The sequence below is a fragment of the Pelophylax lessonae genome (assembly GCF_965119305.1).
Source record: "Pelophylax lessonae genome assembly, chromosome: 4".
NCBI lineage: Eukaryota > Metazoa > Chordata > Amphibia > Anura > Ranidae > Pelophylax > Pelophylax lessonae.
In genome coordinates this window covers 13,041,984-13,066,682 of record NC_138771.1, presented here as the reverse complement: position 1 = coordinate 13,066,682, position 24,699 = coordinate 13,041,984, and the positions used below count along the sequence as shown (strand labels likewise).

General features: G+C 45.3%; 1 protein-coding gene across 1 annotated transcript in view; it reads left to right on the top strand.

Annotated features, from left to right (window-relative positions):
- Window positions 1-24,699, top strand: part of ADAMTS7 (ADAM metallopeptidase with thrombospondin type 1 motif 7) — a gene marked incomplete at its 5' end in the record, with an annotated part of 217,485 nt that overhangs the window by 169,528 nt on the left and 23,258 nt on the right. Inside the window, 5 exon segments of the mRNA XM_082252994.1 lie at window positions 4,919-5,045; window positions 6,115-6,328; window positions 8,091-9,473; window positions 17,899-18,051; window positions 21,024-21,197. Of these exon segments, the coding sequence (XP_082109120.1) occupies window positions 4,919-5,045; window positions 6,115-6,328; window positions 8,091-9,473; window positions 17,899-18,051; window positions 21,024-21,197 (2,051 nt within the window).

Sequence of the window (24,699 nt, the reverse complement as noted above, 5' to 3'; positions counted from 1 at the left end):
AATCCAATAGTGCAGCCGGCTAGTCCCAGGGGGGCGATGAAAGAGTATATCCTCTTTAAAGCGGTTGTAAACCCTATATAAAAAAAAAATAAAAAAAATAAACCTGCAAGACAAAGGCATAATGAGCTAGTATGCATCACATACTAGCCCATTATGTGTAACTTACCTTAAAACAAAGCCCCGACACGGACCCCCGGACATCGCTGCGGGCGCTGCCATGATCCCTCGTCGTCTCTTTCGGGTTTGGCGGCTCCGTCGCGCTGATTGGCCGGAAGAGACGGCTCCGGCGCGGGAGTGATTTTTCCGGCAAGCTCCCGGCAACTTAATTGAAGGTCACCCCGGACCTTCAGAGCGCATGCGCCGCTCGCGCGAGCGGCTGCATGCACTGTAAATATCTCCTAAACCGTGCCGGTTTAGGAGATATTATTTGTACCTACAGGTAAGCCTTATTATAGGCTTACCTGTAGGTAAAAGTGTCAAAAAGCGGGATACTACCGCTTTAATAGCCTCTATGGCAGGGGTAATGAATTAAAATTCAAGGAGGTCCGGTTGCTAAAATTTTCTTTGGGCCGAGGTCCGAATCTGAAGTCTGAGCTATGACTCAGAAAGATGGGCAAAACAAAAACGTGTCCATCAGCGTTGCTCTTAACATAAAATATGCCCATTTGAGTGCCCCCTAACATAAAATGTGTCCATCAGCGTGCCCCTTAACATAAAATAAGGAGCACGCTGATGGGCACATTTTATGTTAGGGGGCACTCTGATGGGCACATTTTATGTTAGGGGGCACGCTGATGGGCACATTTTATGTTAGGGGGCACTCTGATGGGCACATTTTGTTAGGGGGCACACTGATGGGCAAAACAAAACGTGTCCATCAGTGTTGCTCTTAACATAAAATGTGCCCATCAGAGTGCCCCCTAACATAAAATGTGCCCATCAGCGTGACCCTTAGCATAAAATTTGCCCATCAGCGTGCCCCCTAGCATAAAATTTGCCCATCGGCGTGACCCTTAGCATAAAATTTGCTCATCAGCGTGCCTCCTAGCATAAAATGTGCCCATCGGCGTGACCCTTAGCATAAAATTTGCCCATCAGCATGCCCCTTAACATAAAATATGCCCATCAGTGTGACCCTAACATAAAATAAGGGGAACGCTGATGGGCACATTTTATGTTAGGGGGCACTTTGATGGGCACATTTTATGTTAGGGGGCATTCTGATGGGCACATTTTATGTTAGGGGCACTTTGATGGGCACATTTTATGTTAGGCGGCATTCTGATGGGCATATTTTATGTTAAGGGGAACTCTAATGGGCATATTTTATGTTAAGGGGAACTCTAATGGGCATATTTTATGTTAAGAGCAACGCTGATGGACACGTTTTGTTTTGCCCATCAGCGTGCCCCTTAACATAAAATGTTCCCATTAGAGTGCCCCATATGTTAAGGGGCACTCTAATGGGAACATTTTATGTTAAGGGGCACTCTAATGGGAACATTTTATGTTAAGGGGCACGCTGATGGGCAAAACAAAACGTGTCCATCAGCGTTGCTCTTAACATAAAATATGCCCATTAGAGTTCCCCTTAACATAAAATATGCCCATTAGAGTTCCCCTTAACATAAAATATGCCTATTAGAGTGCCCCTTAACATAAAATTTGCCCATCAGCGTGACCCTTAACATAAAATAAGGCGCACGCTGATGGGCACATTTTATGCTAGGGGGGACTCTAATAGGCATATTTTATGGGGCACTCTAATGGACACAAATGTGTGCCCCTTAACAAAATATGCCCATCAGTCTGAATTTTATAAAAATGTGCCCCACATACCTTTGGGAGCAGAAAATGCGGGAGCCAGGAGCAGCGAACATCAGAGGGGCAGGGCGTGCTCGCGGCTAGGCTGAGTGTGAGAGTCAGGAGCTGCAGTTAGGAGCAGGGGGGCGGGGCCCGCTCGTGACGTCACGCCCCAACTCGCGGCTGGCTGGGAGGGAGCCGAAGAAAGAAGCAGGGGGCGGGGCCCGCTCGTGACGTCTCGCCCCAACTCGCGGCTGGCTGGGAGGGAGCCGAAGAAAGAAGCAGGGGGCGGGGCCCGCTCGTGACGTCTCGCCCCAACTCGCGGCTGGCTGGGAGGGAGCCGAAGAAAGAAGCAGGGGGCGGGGCGCACACCCGTAATGTCACTGGTTGCTGGGACACCCGCGGTCCCAGCAAACTAATAACTACTTACAGTGGCGGCCTGACGGGTCCGGGCGGAAGCATCGTGCGGGCCGCTCCTGGACCGCGGGCCGCCATTTAGTGACGGCTGCTCTATGGCCTTGGAGGGCCAGAGCGACGTCATGTTGTTCCGTCCAGTCCAGGCTGCATTTTTGGTTGGTGTGCCTTGAGATTCTTCCAGATTTTAAAGTGTGCCTTGGGTGAAAAAAGGTTGAAAAACACTGCCCTAGAGAATAAAATGGTGGTCATCTAAATATTTTATGTCACACTGTATTTGCTCACCGGTCTTTCAAACGCAGTTTATGGGGAAAATATGCACTTTAATGACCTTGAATGACTAAACAGTAAAGTTAGCACAATTTTTTTGTATAATGTGAAAGTTGATGTTACTCCGAGAATCGCGATCTTTATTCTAAGCAAAAAAATTGTGATTCTCATTTTATCCGGAATTGTGCAGCTCTAGTACAGAGTTCATGCCAGATCCTGGCTGAGGCAAGTGAATGGCACGTGTTCTGTGTACTTGCATCACCCTGTGTTCAGCATTGCCTTTGTACACAGTAGACTAACTTCCCAGTAAGTGCAGCTCTTTTGAGCTAAATTTAAAAAACCTGTGACATTAATGGACCTCAAGTGTTACGTAGCCGCTTAAAGTGTTACTAAACCCACAACAGTAAAATTAGTGTGTATATGCAGTAAAGTATGCTTGTTATACTCACTATGGAACCCTAAGGGGTTAATCCTCCGCATTATGTAAAAAGGCTGTTTGATCCTGTCTGCTCTGATCCTCCCCTTCTTCCACTGACTCCAGAACAGGTGCGGATAAGACAGAGTTAGTGGAGTCAGGCTGCACATGCTCAGTTTGGTGTGTATTGCTAGAGAGGGGTTTTTTTCTTGGGAGAGTGCATGTGATCAGCACAGGGCCAATCAGCACTGTCCAGACAGAGGTCAGGGGTCCTGCATCCTGATATGACAGCCAGTGCAGTATTAAAACCCCTCCTACAAGCTATAACAAGACACCAATTGAAGTCACCAGACTGCTATATATTGCTGATGAGAAAATGTATTTAGCAGTTTATAGTTACTAAAATAATTACATTTCCATGTTCTGAGTACTGCGGGAGAGCAGATACAGTGAATGCAGGTTCCTTGGGAGATCATATATAGTGAATGCAGGCTCCTGGGGAGACCAGATATAGTGAATGCAGAGTCCTGGGAAGACAGATATAGTAAATGCATGTTCCTGGGGAGACCATATATAGTGAATGCAGGCTCCTGGGGAGACCAGATATAGTGAATGCAGGCTCCTGGGGAGAGCAGATATAGAGAATGCAGGCTCCTGGGGAGATCAGATATAGTGAATGCAGGCTCCTGGGGAGATCAGATATAGTGAATGCAGGCTCCTGGGGAGATCAGATATAGTGACTGCAGGCTCCTGGGGAGATCAGATCTAGTGATTACAGAGTGCTGGGGAGACCAGATATAGTGAATGCAGAGTCCTGGGGAGACCAGATATAGTGACTGCAGAGTCCTGGAGAGATCAGATATAGTGAATGCAGAGTCCTGGGGAGATCGGATATAGTGAATGCAGAGTCCTGGGGAGATCAGATATAGTGAATACAGAGTCCTGGGGAGATCAGATATAGTGAATGCAGAGTCCTGGGGAGATCAGATATAGTGAATGCAGAGTCCTGGGGAGATCAGATATAGTGAATGCAGAGTCCTGGGGAGATCAGATATAGTGAATACAGAGTCCTGGGGAGATCAGATATAGTGAATGCAGAGTCCTGGGGAGATCAGATATAGTGAATGCAGAGTCCTGGGGAGATCAGATATAGTGAATACAGAGTCCTGGGGAGATCAGATATAGTGAATACAGAGTCCTGGGGAGATCAGATATAGTGAATACAGAGTCCTGGGGAGATCAGATATAGTGAATACAGAGTCCTGGGGAGATCAGATATAGTGAATACAGAGTCCTGGGGAGATCAGATATAGTGACTGCAGGCTCCTGGGTTTAGTAACACTTTAGGGACCGGGCCTATTGTAATACTTTTGCTTTATAAGTCAAAATCTGTATTTTTCAATAATCATAAAATTACTTAGAACCCCAAACATTATATCTTTTTTTAGCAGAGGCCCTATAGAATAAAATGGCAATCATTGAAATTTTTTTATGTCACGCGGTAATTGCACAGCAGTTTTTCAAACGCAATTTGTTTTGTAAAAAATATACTTTAGAGAAAAAAAAAAACAATATAACTAATTTTCTCTGTAAAATATGAAAGAAGATGTTACGCTGGGTAAATAGATAGCTAACATGTCATGCTATGAAATTGCGCATGCTCGTGGAATGGCGCCAAACTACGGTACCTACAAATCTTGGGGGAATTCAGTAAAGCTTATAAAGCCACCCACACCTCTTTATTAGCCTTCACGTTTTAGTGACTTGATTAGTTACAATGTTTTTCATCCCCTTTTGGTCACTTCTTGTTCCAAACTTTCTTATTCCAACATGGCTGCCCCTTTAAACTCGTGTTTTTCCCAGTTAACCTTCCTGGAATCTGGTAGGAAGAGAGATGTTGAGTTTACCTTAATTTGCACATCTGACTTTCAATGGGCCGCTGTATATACTGTAGCTTTTGTCATACATGCAATATTTACTTGTCATATTAATACTTACCTGTCATACGTGTGTCAGGGGTGCAGAGGCAGCTGGTGCATTGCGTGGAGAAAGTGGCCGGTCTTGTGGAAGAAAGATATTGCGATTCACTGATACGGCCCGATGACAGACAACGCAACTGCAATGAGGAGCCATGCCCTCCAAGGTAAGAACAACCGATATTAGTCTTTTACTTCTTACTTACATTTCTACACAATAGGGTGCAAACGCCAACGTTTTGTGGTGTCAGCATCATCTGTAAGATTGCCACAGGAAGGGGAACTTTCATTACCAATAGATTTGGCTCCTGGCAGTGTAAGTTGAAGGGTTGTTGTATGGTTACAACTTTCCTTCATGTCAAAGTATTTGTAATTAGCAACCAACCATGGGCTGGGGAGGGGGGGGGGGTGGCAGACGGACTACACCATACCCCCACCGGACCACACCAGCTCCAGCCCGCACACCATACTCCCCCCCCGCCCGGTCGCTGGCTCACTCACCCTGGACTGACATGTGGAGGGGCAGGCAGCGGCGGCTTCCCCCTCAGTCTCCTCCGTGGGTCGGGCTTCCCCTATGTGTCCTTCCTTCTCCTTCGTCCAATAGGATGGCTTCTCCTTGCGGCCAATCGGGAAACGGGTCTCAGGACCCGCTTCCTGATTGGCCAGGAGGAGAATCCGAGTGACAATAGTGAATATTCATTCGCTATTGTCACACAACTGGGTGGGCTCGGGGCGCAGTGCTCTGCACCCCGAGCCCACCCTTTTTTGAAGCCAATTAGAGCCTCTGGCTCTAATCACGTGCTTCAAAAAAAAAAAAAACCCATTGGAATCCATGCGTCCGGCGCCCTGCATGTAGATTAGGGGGCTGAGTGCATGGATGGGGTGGGCGGTGCCCCTATGCCCCAAATGGATGGGCCGCCACTGGGTCAGAGGCCTCTTCTTTATAGGAAATGAGTCAATGCTTCATAGGAATTTATGCCTCAGTGGCCAGCACAGCCACCAATGGACATGGGTCAGATGGGAAGCGAGAAGGTCTAGTTGTAAATCTTCACTATTCCATCAGAAACGTACTTACGTTCTGCACTTTGCACACTTATTGAAGTTTGATGCCTACACCTCTACTGTATTAATAAGTATTGTTTGCTTACATTCTTGTTATTTATGGAGTTTATATTATTAGATTTCAGTTTATATCCTAATATTCCACTTTAACAGTCTGTGTTGTGTTCTGCACAGGTGGTGGGTCGGAGAATGGCAGCAGTGCTCCATCACATGTGGCTCTGGTGGCGTGCAGAAGAGAACTGTTCTTTGTATTCAACGCGTAGGACTAGATGAGCAGCGGGCTCTGCAACCCTCGGATTGTCAGCACCTCCCCAAACCTGAATCCAGCATTCTCTGTAATCACCGAGAACCCTGCCCTGCCCTCTGGCACCATGGGAACTGGAGCCAGGTGAGCTTTGCCAAAAGGAAAAGATGGAAATGTTCGTTGTATGTGTAAAGAATCTACTCGTGGCACCATTGTTGGAGCTGAGGGGGTTGAGATAGGACCTATAACGTTTATATTTGAATGGCAGTGCTAAATGAATTGACACTGGGCAAAATAAAATAACTAATTGAAGCCAAGCAGACCTATGTCTGGCCACTAAGATGGTCACTTTCTCAGGTGCACAATAAAAGATTACGTTGTTTTATTGAGTATCCTTACCCAACCAACACCGACAGGGCTGCTGATAAGGCAGTACAACCAGTCCTGTTGTACTGGGCCCAGGCCCGTCATCTAAACAGGGGGGCCCCAGCCCCATCTGCTAAAAAAGGGGTGCCAGGGCAGCTTTATTGTTCATTTCTGCCTAAATGAATACATGGATTTTACTAGTCCACACCCTCAGGATGCACTTGGCAGAAAACTGAAAAAAAAAAAAACGAATGGACAGTTTATAAAAATTAAAAAATAAATAAATAAATGGAATTATTGTGGCTGGTGTTTTTGCATTGAGGTCAATGGGACACGATTTTGCATTAAAGTCAATAGGATGCAATTTTGCATTGAAGTCAATAGGGGGAGTTTTTGTATTGAAGTCAATGGGATGTGATTTTGTATTGAAGTCAATGTGACGCGATTTTGTATTGAAGTCAATGGAAAGCGATTTTGTATTGAAGTCAATGGAACGTGGTTTTGTATTGAAGTCAATAGGGGGTGTTTTGCATTGAAGTCAATAGGGGACATTTTTGCATTGAAGTCAGCATTACCATTGGACTATCCCAGCACATAGACACTTTCAGCCTGGTACAGTACATCTAAAATGCAGACTTGTATAAAGTACTCGAAATTTCTACTTGAGTAAAAGTACAAGTGCTCGATCAAAAAATTACTTGAGTAGAAGTGGAAGTGCTCACAGAAAAAGTTACTTAAGTAGAAGTACTAAAGTATTCAACATTTTTTTTACTTAAGTATTGCAAGTAGTTTTTTCAAAAAATTTGCTACTTAAGTACTAAAAGTAAAAAGTACCAGTAGTTTTGAAAAAAAAATTCTACTCAAGTACTGAAAGTAGAAGTAGAAGTACTGTGTTATGTAGTTATTAAAGAAATAAGTCAAAAGTTTGAACATCATATTGTTTTTATTATTTCAAATGATTTATTCAAATGATTAACCTGTGTTTGTTAGTAGTTTCTTGATGCACTTTAAGCGCTGTAGCACCATTTATTTGTTTGTTTCATATTTTCTTTTTATTGGAAAGATTTGGTATAGCAGCTTTTATTATACACAGCCTTTATTTTCGTATGCGCTGATTTACAAATGACATTATACACATTTTTTTGAGCTTTATGCAACCTGCCATCTACTGTTCTGGCAGTGGTAATTTTTTTAAAAGTAACGAGTAACTATGCAGCACAAAAAAAAAATACTTGAGTAGAAGTATTGAAATCATCGAAAAAATGTAGTGAAGTAAAAGTAGAAGTAGGAGAAAAAAATTCTACTCTAGGAAAGTACAGATACCGCATTTCGGTACTTAAGTACAGTACTTAAGTAGTTCTACTTCGTTACTATACATCTCTGCTAAAATGACAGTTTGGGTGGAATTACTCTTTAATTAGTCAGAAATGACCACTAACATGGCTAAAATTTTACACACACTACTTTTCTGATTCATATTCTATTTATTTTTTTGTGTTGATTTCTCTAACACAAAGTTATTGTGTCCCCCTTCTCTTAGTGCTCTGTATCCTGTGGAGAAGGATTCCAGCATCGAGATGTATATTGTGACAATGCCCTGGAAGAAGGTTCCTGTGATCCTTCAGAACGTCCCGATTCCAAGCAAGTATGTGCCATGCCGGCCTGCATTTCAGACTTCAGGATATTTGACTGGACTGGAAGCGGAGGATCTAGCAAAGAAATTGTCAATGAAATCTTTCCTGGCCATCCAAGAGCTTCCCCCAGCAATCAGCATTCCCTGGAAGACAATTCCATCTCGGAAGGGGACTTCACTAATGCTGGAGATGGTCAAGGCAAAGTAGGAAAATCTTACGTTGATGATTTTTACTATGATTACAACTTTATTAATTTTCATGAGGATTTAACTTATGACCCCATAGAAGAAATTAATATCAAAGAAGATGTAGGTCAGGAATACATTCCAGTCCATACGCCAAGCTTGGGAAAAGGCAATACTGGGATCCTTTCTACAGGAAGCCCACATAATCCATTGACCACTACTGGTCCCTTGCAGCCCTCTTTGAGTTCCAGAAGTCCACAGGAGGATCAGAATGACATATTTATCAATTCCAAGGAATCAGCTGTAACTTTGAGAAAATACGATAATAAGGAACAACCTACCCCCATATCAAACATCCAGGAAGGAGAAAGGGAAAATGAAGAATACTTAACACCAACTACCACCCACCATGATGAAACTACATCAGAGGTCTTTCCAACAACTCCTGTACATTCATCTGTACCTCTGCCGTTTACCCAACACGCTGTCCCAGAACCGACATCATTGCCATCAACACATTCTTCTTCTCAGTACTCAGTGACAAAAACTTCACAAGGTTCAACCTACTCTTTGTCTTCTTCTGAGCTAGATACAAGGTATAAAGATTTACAAAATCCAGCTCTTGATATCTTATCCGATCTGGGACATGGTCTACAACCTGGGCCAGACCAAACGACATATCCAACGCCTTCAAGCCGCCCATTTTCACCTCAAACAGAAATTAATGGTTTACAAGACAATTCCTCTCAAGATATTTTACCAAGTATGCCTAAAGATTCCTCAGATGTTTTGTCATGGAGTCCTCCATCACCGTCTTCCACAGTTTCAGCAGAAACTATCTCTCTAGTAAAGACTACTCTGGATTCAGGACCTGATTTTATGACCTCCAGCAAATCTGAAGTGCCACCATCCCCATCTATAGTTCCGTTCCTGACTACAATCATGGTGCACATTCCAGACTCTAAAAATGGAGGAAGCACATATCCTCTTCTAAGTGAAGACAGATCTAAAGGTTTAAATACAACCTATAGTAATCAGTCCATCTCATCACCTATGGGAGATGATCTACAGAGGAGTCATTGGAGGGTCGGAAACTGGACTGAGGTGAGTCTCAGAGATGGAGCAGGTAGGCAGAAATATACTTACTTTTAGACAGGGCCGTCTTTAACACAGGGCAAAAGGGGCAGCTGCCCCGGGCCAAGCCATTGTTGTGGGGCCCAAAGGAGCAGCCCTTTGAGCCCGCACTGCCCACAAATAGTTGATAAGTTCATTTGGTAGGGTCCAAGAAAATATTGGAGGGTCGGAAACTGGACTGAGGTGAGTCTCAGAGATGGAGCAGGTAGGCAGAAATATACTTACTTTTAGACAGGGCCGTCTTTAACACAGGGCAAAAGGGGAAGCTGCCCCGGGCCAAGCCATTGTTGTGGGGCCCAAAGCAGCATCCCTTTGAGCCCGCATTGCCCACAAATATTTGATAAGTGCATTTGGTAGGGTGCAAGAAAATATTTGTCCAGGGTCCAATCAATACTAAAGATGGCCCTGCTTTTAGAAGATGGGTAAAGTTATCAAGTAATGCAGGAAGAGAAAGTAATCTCTAGACTGGTCTTTATCCTGTATGCGGACTAGGCCACTTTGTTCAGATTTGTGATGTGCAAAATATATCTTGTAAAATGTGAAAGTTGGTAATAATGTCCAGATTTGGAAGATGTCATGCTAAACAATTAAAACAATCAACCCTGAAGTCTGTTAGGGGCCTAAAGGAATTAAATGCTTTTAGGAGAAGCTTGGAACTGTGTTCTATTGCCCATAGCACATATACTGTTTATGTGAACTATAGAAAGCTGGATTGCCCAAATCCAAAGCTAGACAGGAGGTGGATGTCCAGGGGGGCCCTACAACCTTTATGTGTCTGCAGTAAATCAGTGGGATAGTGCAATTGGTAAAAGCTTTGCATCCGCCTAGCAGTTTACAAGGGAGGATGCACTTGAAGATAGTTGGTGTCTGATAGGATGGGTCATGCCAGTACAGACGATGCAAATGAGGCACCTGTGCCTATTGTGAGCCTTATTTTTTGTCAGATTCTTTGGGGGGGGGAGCAATGCTTCTACCTACCTTGCCTATTACAATTCTTAATAATGTCAATCAGATGAATTGGGGGCACAGAGCTGCTACCTTACCTATGGCCAGGGGAGGACTGGGGCAGGGGGGCAATTGCCCCCCGGGCTGCTCTGATGCCCCGTTAAAAGGCTGCACTGCTTCTGCCACAGACATGCCTAAAGGATTCCTGGTGAATTGAAGTAAAAAGTCCCCACCGCTGACCTACTGAGTGCGGGATGAAGACAAGGACAGAGGACAGGCCTCCCACCTAACATGGATGGTGTAAAATGTGTCGGAGTTGAGGCCAGTTCCCTGCCCCACTGGAGACTCTCCTCCCCTGGCCAGCCCCAACCAAGTTGTCCCAGCTCCACCCTGGTGTCCAGGTCAAGAACCTGGATTCAGCCAGTGAGTAGAGAGTACCTGGAGTGGAGCTTCAGCCTGGAATGGGGGTCAGGAGGAGGCCAGGAAGAGGGAGAGTGGGAAGAGGAACCATGGGCCTCTGGTTTTGTACTTGCCTCCTGGGCCGAAAGTTGCCAGTCAGCCCCTGCCTATGGCTTCTTTCTATCTTATTCTATCTCTGGATAGAACTACATGATAAAACAAGCTATTGACATAACCAAATTTCCTTCTAGTGTGAACAAGGCTGTACACAGCATGTGACCCACCAACACACTCTGAGTTATCATATAGTGACAAATATAAACTCTCAACTTGCATCCTGTGCATATCTTCCATTGCCCCTATGGTGCTTCCAAACAGGCTGTTTTCATGCTCGGAAGGGGTAGCATAAGTCATTCAAGAGCGGTAAACTCAGAGCCTGTGATCTCTTTTTCTTTAGTCCAGAAAAGGCCCAGGATGCAGGGCCTGGATAAGGGGTGGGCAGAAGGGTTGGCTGCCCTGGGCGCAATGGTTTACTATAGAGATGGGGGTGCCTTCCTTCTGTTACAAGGCTGACAGGAGTGGTGATAGTGGCAGTTATTTTCACAGGCGAGTGTCTGCTGGGCGGAGGATCCCCTCAGCTTGCACATCATAAATAGGCGGGGGGGGGGGGGGGCGTATAGTTTGGCATCTTTGCCCTGGGCACTGTATGACCTTATCCCAGCACTGCCTCTATGACAGTGGTTCCCAACTTTAGTCTTCAAAAAAGATTTCCAGGTATGGATATTTTTACATGGTTACATTGAACCAGCTTGGACCAACTATGTATATACAGTATATACCTGTGGGATCCCTCTAGAACAGCCTTTCTCAACTTTTTCACAGAGGAACCCTTTAAATAAATTTCTGGCCTTGGGGAACCCCTTCTAAAAATTTAAAATCTACAACTCATGACACATTAGTGTGACGGTCAGTGGGAAGAATGCTCCTTACTCTTGTCATCATTGAGAAGAATTACCCCCTTACAGATATCTAATAGGAACAATGGTGTCATTGGAAACTTCTCTGAGAGGCAGAAATTGCCCATTGCTCAAGGAACCCCTAGCAACCTCAGGAGGAACCCTGGTTGAGAAACCTTGGTCTAGAAGCCGAAAATCACTGTAGTAGGCAACCCTACTCCAGTGATCTCCGCTTGCTTCCTGGGTCCGGTGTCAAGCGGCTGCCCTGCTGAATTATGAATACAGGAGGTCGGGGCACTTGGCGCAGGCACCATTCAGAGAATGCTTTGCATTTTCTCAAAGAATGCAAAGCATTCTGTGATTGGACAAGGTGGAGATTGTGACATCACCACCCTCTCCACCTCATCCAATCAGTGAATGCTTTGTATTCCTAAAGAAAATGCTAAGTGATCACTGAATGGCACCTTGGGCCAAGTGGCCAACCTCCTGCGTTTAGAATTCAGCAGGGCAGCTGCTCATCACAGGACTCAGAAGCTATTGGAGATCAATGGTGTCTTTCGCCGTGATTGGCAAATACCAAGCCATTGACGTTGCTTTAACACCTTTCCGCCTGGCCTATAACAGATTGAGGGCGGTAGCTTTCCCATTGTAAGTGGACGTCATATGACATCCTTTGGAATGGGCCACTCGTGGGGCAGTGCGGCAATGCCTGGTGCGGTGTGTCCCTTGGACATACTGCATTACTGATCCTGATAAAGAGCCAATGACATAGGCTCCTTACCATATGATCAGCTGTACTGGTTATCGGCATTCCTCTCCTCAAACTGACAGCGCTTGAGGAGAGGAGAACCAATAAGCGGATTTCCTCACAGGGGAGATCTGCACTGATAATCAGTGCAATGGTTATCAGTGCAGCCCCATCAGTGATGCCTGCCAGTGCCCACCAGTGATGCCAATCAATGCTCATCAGTACTGCCTTTTAGTGCCTATAAGTGATGCCTATCAGTGCCCATCAGTGCCTCGCCATCAGTGTCATCTACCAGTGCCCACCAGTGCTGCCTATCAATGTACATCAGTGCTGCCTTTCAGTGCCTATCATTGCCCATGAGTGCCACCAATCAGTGCCCATCAGTGCCGCCTATCATTGCCCATCAGTGCCCATAAGTGCTGCCTATTAGTGCCACCTCATCAGTGCTGCCTCATCCGACCACATCTTGAGTATTCTGTCCAGTTCTGGTCGCCAGTCCTCAGGAGGGATGTGTTGGAGCTGGAGAGAGTCCAGAGAAGGGCAACTAAACTAATTAGGGGATTGGAGGACCTTAATTATGAAGAGCGTCTGCAATCGCTTGATTTATTCTCCCTGGAGAAGAGACGCCTGAGAGGGGACATGATAGCAATTTATAAATATCTCAATGGGGATCTCAGCATAGAAAAAAAACTTTTCAGTCGCAAGGATTGCATGAGGACTAGAGGGCATACAATGCGATTAGAGGAGAAGCGTTTTAACCTCAGGCAACGCAGGGGGTTCTTTACTGTTAGGGCTGCAAGATTGTGGAAAATGGATTTGGAGACGAAATCTGTTTTCCTCTAGATGTAAAGAGAGCCCCCTTGCCCTCTGTGTTGCCCTTAAAGTGAATAACTCAACACCAAGTTCACTATATGGACCCCTTATGTATATTTCATTCCCACCAATAAGGGAATCGCCACCACACTTGGCACGTTTACACAGATGTTGCCCCCTGAAGAGCACTCTGCAGTGGATCGCTCTTCAGAGGGCAGTTGACAGGGATTGAGGAGATGTTGTGTGGCCTGTTTTAACATTTTCTTTTTATACAATACTTGCTTTGCAGTGGGCTTCACAACTATCCCTCCGGGGTTATACGCTGCTGGGCAGTTTTTCCTGCCCCTTGCTTTTTGTCTCAAACAAAGAATTAAAGCCTGTCCCAAAAATCCCCAAACTTAGACAGGTAGAGAACCCATGTATCATGGATTTCTATGAAAAATGTTACTTACACAAGAGGGAGTTAAAAAAAAAAAAAAAAAAAACCCCGCCATAACATTAATTGAACCCGTGTAATATCTGCACTGCTGGCCAAAGACAAATCACTTGTTTTTATCGCCACAAAAGCGGTGCCAGCCTCCAGGAAAATAACTTGTATATCTGAATTCGAGGGAAACAAAGACATTCATTCTTGTCTGTTTGGAATGCAACCTCAGGGTGCCAATGGGCTCTGACTTGGCTCCATTATTAAAGTCATCCAAGGTCTCCCATCGTGTGGTTAGAAGCACAATGCACATTTCAGCATGATTCATCACCATGTGGTGGAGGATGCGGATTTCAAGCAGTTTTATCTTCTTTGCTTTGTTCCAAGTCATATAGGTTCATGTTTTTTTTTCAAATCCCCAATAAACATTGGTACGTAATGTCTTAATGAATACTAACATGTGCTAAAAAAATATTTGGTATTGTACAGCATCCAACCCAATCTAAACCTTTCCATGTATTGCTTTCAGACTAATCTGAGGGTTGGGATCTGGGCAACATAAGACAACATTTACAGTCTCCTGCATTGAGCAAAATACCTCCTGCCGTTGGTCAGGATGATTGGCAGCAACCAGATATTTGGCAGTTTAATGGCAGATGTGATGTGGCAACATCTGCAAGATAATAATACATAACATGCATGTGTGAAATGTAATGATCTGTAATCCTATTCCATCACAAATTCCCCCAAAGGATCACCTTCTAATGCGTATCTGGCATACATTATACCATACAGTATCTCAGAAAACTAAGTACACCCCTCACATTTTTGTAAATATTTTATTCTATCTTTTCATGTGACAACACTGAAGAAATAACACTTTGCTACAATGTAAAGTAGTGAGTGTACAGCTTGTATAACAGTGTAAATTTGCTGTCCCCTCAAAATAACTCAACACACAGCCATTAATGTCTAAACTGCTGGCAACAAAAGTGAGTACACCCCTAAGTGATAATGTCCAAAATTGGACCCAATTAGCCATTTTCCCTCCCCGGTGTCATGTGACTCATTATTATTACAAGGTCTCAGGTGTGAATGGGGAGCAGGTGTGTTAAATTTGGTGTTATCGCTCTCACTCTCTCATACTGGTCACTGGAAGTTCAACATGGCACCTCATGGCAAAGAACTCTCTGAGGATCTGAAAAACAGAATTGTTGCTCTACAAAAAGATGCCCTAGGCTATAAGAAAATTGCCAAGACCCTGAAACTGAGCTGCAGCACGGTGGCCAAGACCATACAGCGGTTTAATAGAACAGGTTCCACTCAGAACAAACCTCATTATGGTCAGCGGTGTAGACATTAATGGCTGTGTGTTGAGTTATTTTGAGGGGACAGCAAATTTACACTGTTATACAAGCTGTACACTCACTACCTTACATTGTAGCAAAGTGTCATTTCTTCAGTGTTGTCACATGAAAAGATAGAATAAAATATTTGCAAAAATGTGAGGGGTGTACTTACTTTTGTGAGATACTGTAAATGTAAAACTTATGTAAGGAGATTTGTTTAATCTCTGTGTATCCTCTGAGGCTGTTCACTTAACTGGGTATATGGAGTTACATCCACTTTAATAAAAAAACAGTTTTTTAATTGATATACTAAACTATGAGCTTTGATCTTTTTATACCCCATTGTTGTGTGAGCAAGGCTGGATTAAAGAGTTGGACCATACCATCCACCGTGGGCATGTTTGGGACTTATCCATCAAGTGCTTTTTGCCACTCAGTAGTATGAGGGCCACCAGAGCAGGACTGGGCCAGGGGGAAGAGGGGCAACTGATGCCCCGTAAAAAGGCAGCACCACTTCTGCCATAGACATGCCTTAAGGGATTCCTGGTGAAGAGAAGTAAAAAGTCCCTGCCACTGACCTACTGAGTGCGGGTTGAAGACAAGGAGAAAGCAAAGCCCCCCCCAGCATGGAAGGTGTAAACTGTGTCTGAGCAGAGGCCGGTTCCATGTCCCACTGGATACTCTTCTCCACCGGCCAGCCCCAACTGAGCTGTCCCAGCTCCCCCCAACCACCCCCTGCTGGCCAGTTTTGGAACCCGGATTTAGCCGGTGAATAGAAAGTGCCTGAAGCAAAGCTTCAGTCTGGAATGGGGGTCAGGAGGAGGCCTGGAAGAGGTAGAGTGGGGCCGAGTTTTATGCACCATGGGCCTCTGGTTTGTACTTGCCCCCTGGACCGAAAGTTGCAAGTCAGCCCCTGAGGGCCACTGAGGTCCGGTAAGCATTCAATTTTACTCCTGTCCCTACTGGAAACCTTGGGGTTGTTCTGGAGGATGGAATCACTTCCTGCACTTCATGGACTTTTATTCTGCTTATATTTGGAAAATCAATATCTTTATGTAAATATCATAGTAAATATCATTCAGAGCCCATTCACACTAGCGCGAAAGGGGCGACTTCTAGCGCGACTTTTAGCGCAACTTTGGCTCGACTTCGGCACGACTTGTGAATTTTTGTACATGACTTGTATGATAGACGACTTTGAACGACTTTGTATTTGGCCAATCAAAATATGAAAAAAGTGTCCCTGTGAAGTTTCATCTCTGTAGCATGTCCAGAACCAGAAAAAAAAAGCATTTTTCTTATAATTTATATTAGAACAGGAATATGGCTCCTCTCCACCTGGCAGTTTTTCTTGCAGGCATTTATCGGGCATTTTTGGAGGCAGGCATGACTTTTTTTGGATTTAGTGGCTGGGGGGTCCAAAAAGTGTCCCTGTGAAGGTTCATCACTGTAGCATGTCCAGAACCAGAAAAAAAAAGCATTTTTCTTATTTTTTTTGTAAGAACAGGAATATGGCTTCTCTCCATCTGGCCGTTTTTCTTGCTGGCATTTATTGGGGGGGAGGGGATTATGCTCTGCTTCAGTATGTCACAGTACATGTTGGCATTCATGGTTCCCTCGATGAACTGTAGCTCCCCAGTGCCGGCAGCACTCATGCAGCCCCCGAACCATGACACTCCCACCACCATGCTTGACTGTAGGAAGACACACTTGTCTTTGTACTCCTCACCTGGTTGCCCCCACACACGCTTGACTCCATCTGAACCAAATAAGTTTATCTTGGTCTCATCAGACCACAGGACATGGTTCCTGTAATCCATGTCCTCAGTCTGCTTGTCTTCAGCAAACTGTTTGCTGGCTTTCTTGTGCATCATCTTTAGAAGAGGCTTCCTTCTGGGGTGACAGCCATGCAGACCAATTTGATGCAGTGTGCGGCGTATGGTCTGAGCACTGACAGGCTGACCCCCCACCCCTTCAACCTCTGCAGCAATGCTGGCAGCACTCATACTTCTATTTCCCAAAGACAACCTCTGGATATGATGCTGAGCACGTGCACTCAACTTTTTTGGTTGACCATGGCGAGGCCTGTTCTGAGTGGAACCTGTCCTGTTAAACCGCTGTATGGTCTTGGCCACCGTGCTGCAGCTCAGTTTCAGGGTCTTGGCAATCTTCTTATAGCCTAGGCCATCTTTATGTAGAGCAACAATTTTTTTTTCCAGATCCTCAGAGAGTTCTTTGCCATGAGGTGCCATGTTGAACTTCCAGTGACTAGTATGAGAGAGTGAGAGCGATAACACCAGACAATGTCTGGTGTGTTCCTTGGCCTTCATGATGCAGTTTGTTCACTAAGGTTCTCTAACAAACCTCTGGGGGCTTCACAGAACAGCTGTATTTACTGTATACTGAGATTAAATTACACACAGGTGGATTCTATTTACTGATTAGGTGACTTCTGAAGGCAATTGGTTCCACTAGATTTTAGTTAGGGGTCTCAGAGTAAAGGGGAGGGGGGGGCGAATACAAATGCATGCCACACTTTTCACATTTTGAAAACCATTTATCACTTTCTTTCCACCTCACAATTATGGCCACTTTGTGTCGGTCTATCACATAAAATCCCAATAAAATACATTTATGTTTTTGGTTGTAACATGACAAAATGTGGAAAATTTCAGGGGTATGAATACGTTTTGAAGGCACTGTATATAGGACTAGCAGGTACAGCATGTACATGTTACGTGTTTCTTTTTTTTTTTTCTAGTGCTCCACCTCCTGCGGTCTTGGTGCAATGTGGCGCTCAGTTGAGTGCACAGCGGAAGGTAATAACACATGTGACGCCGGCGCCAAACCGGCTCCTGCACGTCGGTGCTATCTGAGGCCTTGTGCATCATGGACAGTGGGAAACTGGAGCAAGGTAACCAGTCTGCCTCCAAATTGTTTAACTTTTATGATGGGTCAGCAAAGACTGAGGGCTACCGAAGGGGTGGAGCTTAGTAATAAATGGTGTATTTGGGTAGGTCAGTGTCAAGACTGATAGATTTTCCATTTTAAAATAGTTGTAACAAAATCTGAAAGGAAACACTGTAAATAGAGTTTTGTTTGTGCTTTCATTATTTATTAAGTGGGCAACCCATGAAATCTCCCTCCCCCCATAAAAAAAAAAAAAAAAATTGATACCCTGATTTACTAAAGTAAACATGAAATATAGTGACTTTGCTGGTTTGCTGTTCCATAGTTACATAGTCAGGTTGAAAAAAGACACAAGTCCATCTGGCTCAACCAGTAAAAAACAAAAAACAGTAAAGAAAACCCAACCATACAATCCCATATACACAATCCTATACCCGCAGTTGATCCAGAGGAAGGCGAAAAACCCCCAGCAAAGCATGATCTAATTTACTACTGAAGGTAAAAAAATCCCTTCCTGACCCTCCGGATATTCCCTGGATCAACTTTACCTATAAATATTAGTACCCATTTATATTATGTACACCTAGGAAAGAATCCAGGACTTTTTTTTAAAGCAATCTACTGGGCTGGCCAGAACCACCTCTGGAGGGAGTCTATTCCACATTTTCACAGCTCTTACTGTGAAGAAACCTTTCCGTATTTGGAAACAAAATCTGTTTTTCTCTAGCTGTAAAGAGTGCCCCCTTCTCCTCTGTGATGACCTTAAATTGAATAACTCAACACCAAGTTCACTATATGGACCCCTTATGTACCTGTTGATCATATCCCCCCCCCCTAATCTCCTCTTCTCAAAAGAGAATAAATTCAGTTCCTCTAATCTTTTCTCATAGCTGAGCTCCTCCATGTCTCTTATCAGTTTGGGTGCCCTTCTCTGCACTTTCTCCAGTTCCCCGATATCCTTTTTAAGAACCGCAGCTCAAAACTGAACTGCATATTTCAGATGAGGTCTTACTAATGATTTGTACAGGGGCAAAATGAGATCTCTTTCTCTGGAGTCCATACCTCTGTTAATACAAGAAAGGACTTTGCTTGCTTTGGAAACCACAGCTTGGCATTGCATGCTATTATTAAGCTTAGGATCTACTAGAACACCCAGATCCTTCTCTGCTATGGATTCCCCCAGATCCTTCTCTGCTATGGATTCCCCCAGATCCTTCTCTGCTATGGATTCCCCCAGATCCTTCTCTGCTATGGATTCTCCCAGATCCTTCTCTGCTATGGATTCCCCCAGATCCTTCTCTGCTATGGATTCTCCCAGATCCTTCTCTGCTATGGATTCCCCCAGATCCTTCTCCGCTATGGATTCCCCCAGATCCTTCTCCGCTATGGATTCCCCCAGATCCTTCTCCGCTATGGATTCTCCCAGATCCTTCTCCGCTATGGATTCTCCCAGATCCTTCTCCGCTATGGATTCTCCCAGATCCTTCTCCGCTATCGATTCCCCCAGATCCTTCTCCGCTATGGATTCCCCCCAGATCCTTCTCCGCTATGGATTCCCCCAGCTGTAAATAGCCTGTGTTGCAAACATACATTAGCAGCAGGAGCTCTAATTGCACTCATAGGTAAATGAGTCAGAGGAGACCCCCACCCCCCCCCCAATACCTTCTCAGCTCTGTCTGGATTTTCTCTTAGGCAGCGATAGTGAGAAAGTGACCTGGTAGTACTGGGCTTTCTATTAAATTAATTCCATGACTGCATCCTGTATTAAATGTGAACATACATTTACAGCAGGAGCTCAAATGGCACACACAGCTGAACGAGTCAGCGGAGATACCCCCCCCCCCCCCCCCCCCATACCTTCTCAGCTCTGTCTGGATTTTTTCTTAGGCTAAGATAGTAAAAAAGTGATCTGGTAGTGCTGGGCTTTCTGTAAAATGAATGCCATGACTGCATCCTGTTCTAAACGTGCACATACATGAACAGCAGAAGCTCAAATTGCAGACACAGCTGAATGACTCAGAGCAGATGCCCCCCATAACTTCTCAGCACTGTCTGTATTTTCTTTTAGGCTGAGATAGTAAAAAAGTGATCTGGTAGTGCTGGGCTTTCTGTTAAATGAATGTCATGACTACATTCAATTTAAATGCAAACATATATAAACAGAAGGAGCTAGAATTGCACACACACCTGAATGAGCCACAGGATACCCCCTTCCTGATACCTTCTCAGAAGTCTGGATTTCCTCTTAGGCTGAGATAGTGAAAAGGTGACCTGGTAGTGCTGGGCTTTCTGAAAAATGAATATCAGGACTGCATCCTGTATTAAATGCAAACATATATCAACAGCAGGAGCTCAAATTGCACACACAGCTGAATGAGCCAGAGGAGATGACCCCCCCCCCCCCCCCTTCCTGATACCTTTTTAGTAGTCTGGGTTTTATCTTAGGCTGAGTTAGTGAGAAAGTGACCTGGATGTGCTGGGCTTTCTGTAACATGAATGTCAGGACTGCACCCTGTATTAAATACAAACATATATCAACAGCAGGAGCTCAAATTGCACACACAGCTGAATGAGCCAGAGGAGACCCCCCTTCCTAATACCTTCTCAGCAGTCTAGATTTTCCATTAGGCTGAGATAGTGAGAAAGTGACCTGGTAGTGCTGGGCTTTCTGTAACATGAATGTCAAGACTGCATCCTGTTCTAAATGGTTATTCATAATTGAGGTTTTATACAAATAATATAACATGTAAAACATTGTTTTTTTGTTTTTCAATTAAAAGATTAAATACAATTACAAATTGACCTAAAACCATTATAGTTTCCTTAAAAACAACTTGTAACTGTCATGATTATTAAGTCACCCTGTTAATTCTGTATTTGTAATGAAGTACCTATTGAGAAATTTTACAGATACAAATATTTTACTTTAAAATACTAGAGCATTTCCCATCAGTCTGCTTATTATTTCCTCTGCAGTGCTCCCGGAGCTGTGGGAATGGAGTCCGGGTCAGAGACGTCCAGTGTGTGGACACTCGGGACAAGAGAATCCTGAGACCCTTCCACTGTCAGAGTACGGTCTTCAAGCCACGTGTACAGATGGTCTGCCATGAGCAGAAATGTATGGAGTGGTATGTTTCCTCCTGGAGAGAGGTGAGAACTTAGGCACCAAACAATGACATTATTATTTAAGAATAATCTTTATTTTATCAGATACATTTAGAAACAAGTGCAGGTTGTCTATGATAGAGCTCCCAACAATTAAATGAAAGTTCCAGACTGCCCTGGCGGAATGATATAGAGGAAGACGCTGGAACTATAATTTAATCGCTTGCCGACCGCCGCAAGTACATATACTGCGGCGGTCAGCCCCTCACAGGCAGAGTGACGTATCGGTACGTCACTAACCTGTGAGGCTCTGGGGAGCGAGCGCGCGCCGCCACGGACTCCCCCGCGCGTGTGACCGGCGGACCCGATGTCCGCCGGTCACTCTGCGATCGCCGGGGGAGAGGGAGAAAGGCAGGCAGGCTGTGTAAACAAGCCGCCTGTCATTCTCCCCTGTGTAGAAACACTGATCATACGGTTCTGCTATGTAGGACCGTTGATCAGTGTTCCTACAGCTCTAGCCACAGCCAATCACAGTTAGAATCACGCCCCTAGGGACACACACAACCCCTCCCTCTCAAATAAAGTTAACCCCTTCACTGCCGGTGTGATTTTACAGTAACAGTGCATATATATAGCACTGATTACTGTATAAATGTCACTGGTAACCCCATTGCTGAACTGATGGGGCCAGGAGAACTTTTGTTTGATTGGTGGAAGCCACAGCATGTGCATGCAGGCCAAAGTAATTAAAAATTGCCCTCTCTTTAGAAGCTTCCTTGTCTCCATTGGAGTGAAGCAGTACTCACAAAATGCAGGGGATACTGTGTAGTCAGGTGGTTGGCTAAGAATGGATAGTGAGAGAAACACTGGCTGTAGCTGCTCTCTGTAGCTGCTGCCATGTGGTGCTGAATTGGTCACCAGCTATACCAGCCAGATGAGGGAGCTGCTGAGCAGGAAGAGTGCAATAGGCTGGGTCCAGCAGTACTGCACTGCGGGAAGTGTAGTCCAGAGGAGAGAGACTCTACTGTAATTAAGAGCCTTGAATTGAATTTCCCAGAGGGAGGTTGCCAGGAGGAGGGGAAAAAGCTGTATTTTTCTGAGGCTGTACAGCAGGGGTCTCAAACTGGCAGCCCTCCAGCTGTTGTAGGGTGAAGCTACACTGTTGTGGTACTGTTGAGCTGAGGTACTGTTGGTGGTGGAAACGCAAGTCTGATCAAGGTGTACCATTCCATGGACTGTGGAATGTTGGTCCACTCTTTTTCAATGGCTGTGCGAAGTTGCTGGATATTGGCAGGACCCGGAACACGCTGTCGTATACGCCGATCCAGAGCATCCCAAACATGCCCAATGAGTGATGTGTCCGGTGAGTATGCTGGCCATGCAAGAACTGGGATGTTTTCAGCTTCCAGGAATTGTGTACAGATCCTTGCATCATGGGGCCACGGATTATCATGCACAACAATGGGCCTCAGGATCTCGTCACGGTTTCTCTGTGCATTCAAAGTGCCATCAATAAAATGCACCTGTGTTCATTGTCCATAACATACGCCTGCCTATACCATAACCCCACCACCACCATGGGCCACTCCATCCACAACATACGCCTGCCCATACCATAACCCCACCACCACCATGGGCCACTCCATCCACAACGTTGACATCAGCAAACCGCTCACCCACACAACGCCATACACGCTGTCTGCCATCTTCCCGGTACAGTGAAAACTGTGATTCATCCGTGAAGAGAACACCTCTCCAAAGTGCCAGACGCCATCAAATGTGAGCATTTGCCCACTCAAGTCCATTACGATGATGAACTGCAGTCAGGTGGAGACCTCGATGAGGACGAGGAGCATGCAGATGAGCTTCCCTGAGACGGTTTCTGACAGTTTGTCCAGAAATTCTTTGGTTATACAAACAGATTGTTGCAGCAGCTGTCCGGGTGGCTGGTCTCAGACCATCTTGGAGGTGAAGATGCTGGATGTGGAGGTCCTGGGCTGGTCTCAGATCATCTTGGAGGTGAAGATGCTGGATGTGGAGGTCCTGGGCTGGTCTCAGACCATCTTGGAGGTGAAGATGCTGGATGTGGAGGTCCTGGGCTGGTCTCAGATCATCTTGGAGGTGAAGATGCTGGATGTGGAGGTCCTGGGTTGGTCTCAGACCATCTTGGAGGTGAAGATGCTGGATGTGGAGGTCCTGGGCCGGTGTGGTTACACGTGGTCTGCGGTTGTGAGGCCGGTTGGATGTACTGCCAAATTCTCTAAAACGCCTTTGGAGACGGCTTATGGTAGAGAAATGAACGTTCAATTCACGGGCAACAGCTCTGGTGGACATTCCTGCAGTCAGCATGCCAATTGCACGCTCCCTCAAAACTTGCCACATCTGTGGCATTGTGCTGTGTGATAAAACTGCACATTTTAGAGTGGCCTTTTATTTTGGCCAGCCTAAGGCACACCTGTGCAATAATCATGCTGTCCAATCAGCATCTTGATTTGCCACACCTGTGAGGTGGACGGATTATCTTGGCAAAGGAGAAGTGCTCACTAACACGGATTTAGACAGATTTGAGAACAATATTTGAGAGAAATAGAACTTTTGTGTACATAGAAAAAGTCTTCGATCTTTGAGTTCAGCTCATGAAAAATGGGGGCAAAAACAAAAGTGTTGCGTTTATAATTTTATTTCAGTGCACATAATGTTTCCTGCAGCAGTGCCACCGATAGAGGAATAAAGCCAGCCCTACTATACCTGCAGGGGGCCTGGACCTGGTACAGAAGGGCCAGCTCTACATCCCTATCAGTGCCACTGCTGCAAGGTGTCAGAAAACACTGCGCGGTACCTATTGCATTTTTCGAGTATTGCTTCACCCCGATGGAGGGGAGGACACTTCTAGAGAGACCGCCACTCAGCTGCCTCACTCTTCTACCTGTGTCCATGATACTGGGGTGTTATTTACAAAGAATATAGGGATAGGAAGAGGCAGGGGGTGATTGGCAACTTTCAGACCAGGGGGCAAGTACAAACCAGAGGCCCATGGTGCAGCGACTCGGCCCCCCCTCCCACTCTCCCTCTTCCCGGCCTCCTCCTTACCCCCATTCCAGAGTGCTCTGTCCTTGTCTTCATCCCACACTCAGTAGATCACTGGTGGGGACTTTTTACTTCTCTTCACCAGGAATCCTTTGGGCATGTCTGTGGCAGAAGCAGTGCAGCCTTTTTATGGGGCATCAGAGTAGTCCAGGGGGAACTTGCCCCCCTGCCCCCTGGTCCAGTCCTCCCCTGGGAAGAGGAGGGAGGAGCTTTACTGCTATGATGAGACTCTGAAGCTCCATTCACATCCAATGAATGCACGCAAAAATAATGCATCTCGATTGCGGTGCCATTTATTTTTGAGGGCGCCCTAAACGCGACCAGCAGACATGCATCGAACGCTCCAAAAAAAGCAGAGCTCACTGCCCAAAAACAAGCAGGAGCTTCTTTGGAGCACATAGGAGAGCTTGTTCAAATGAATGGGCTGATTTATGCATGTAGCATGCAAATGCATAAAATA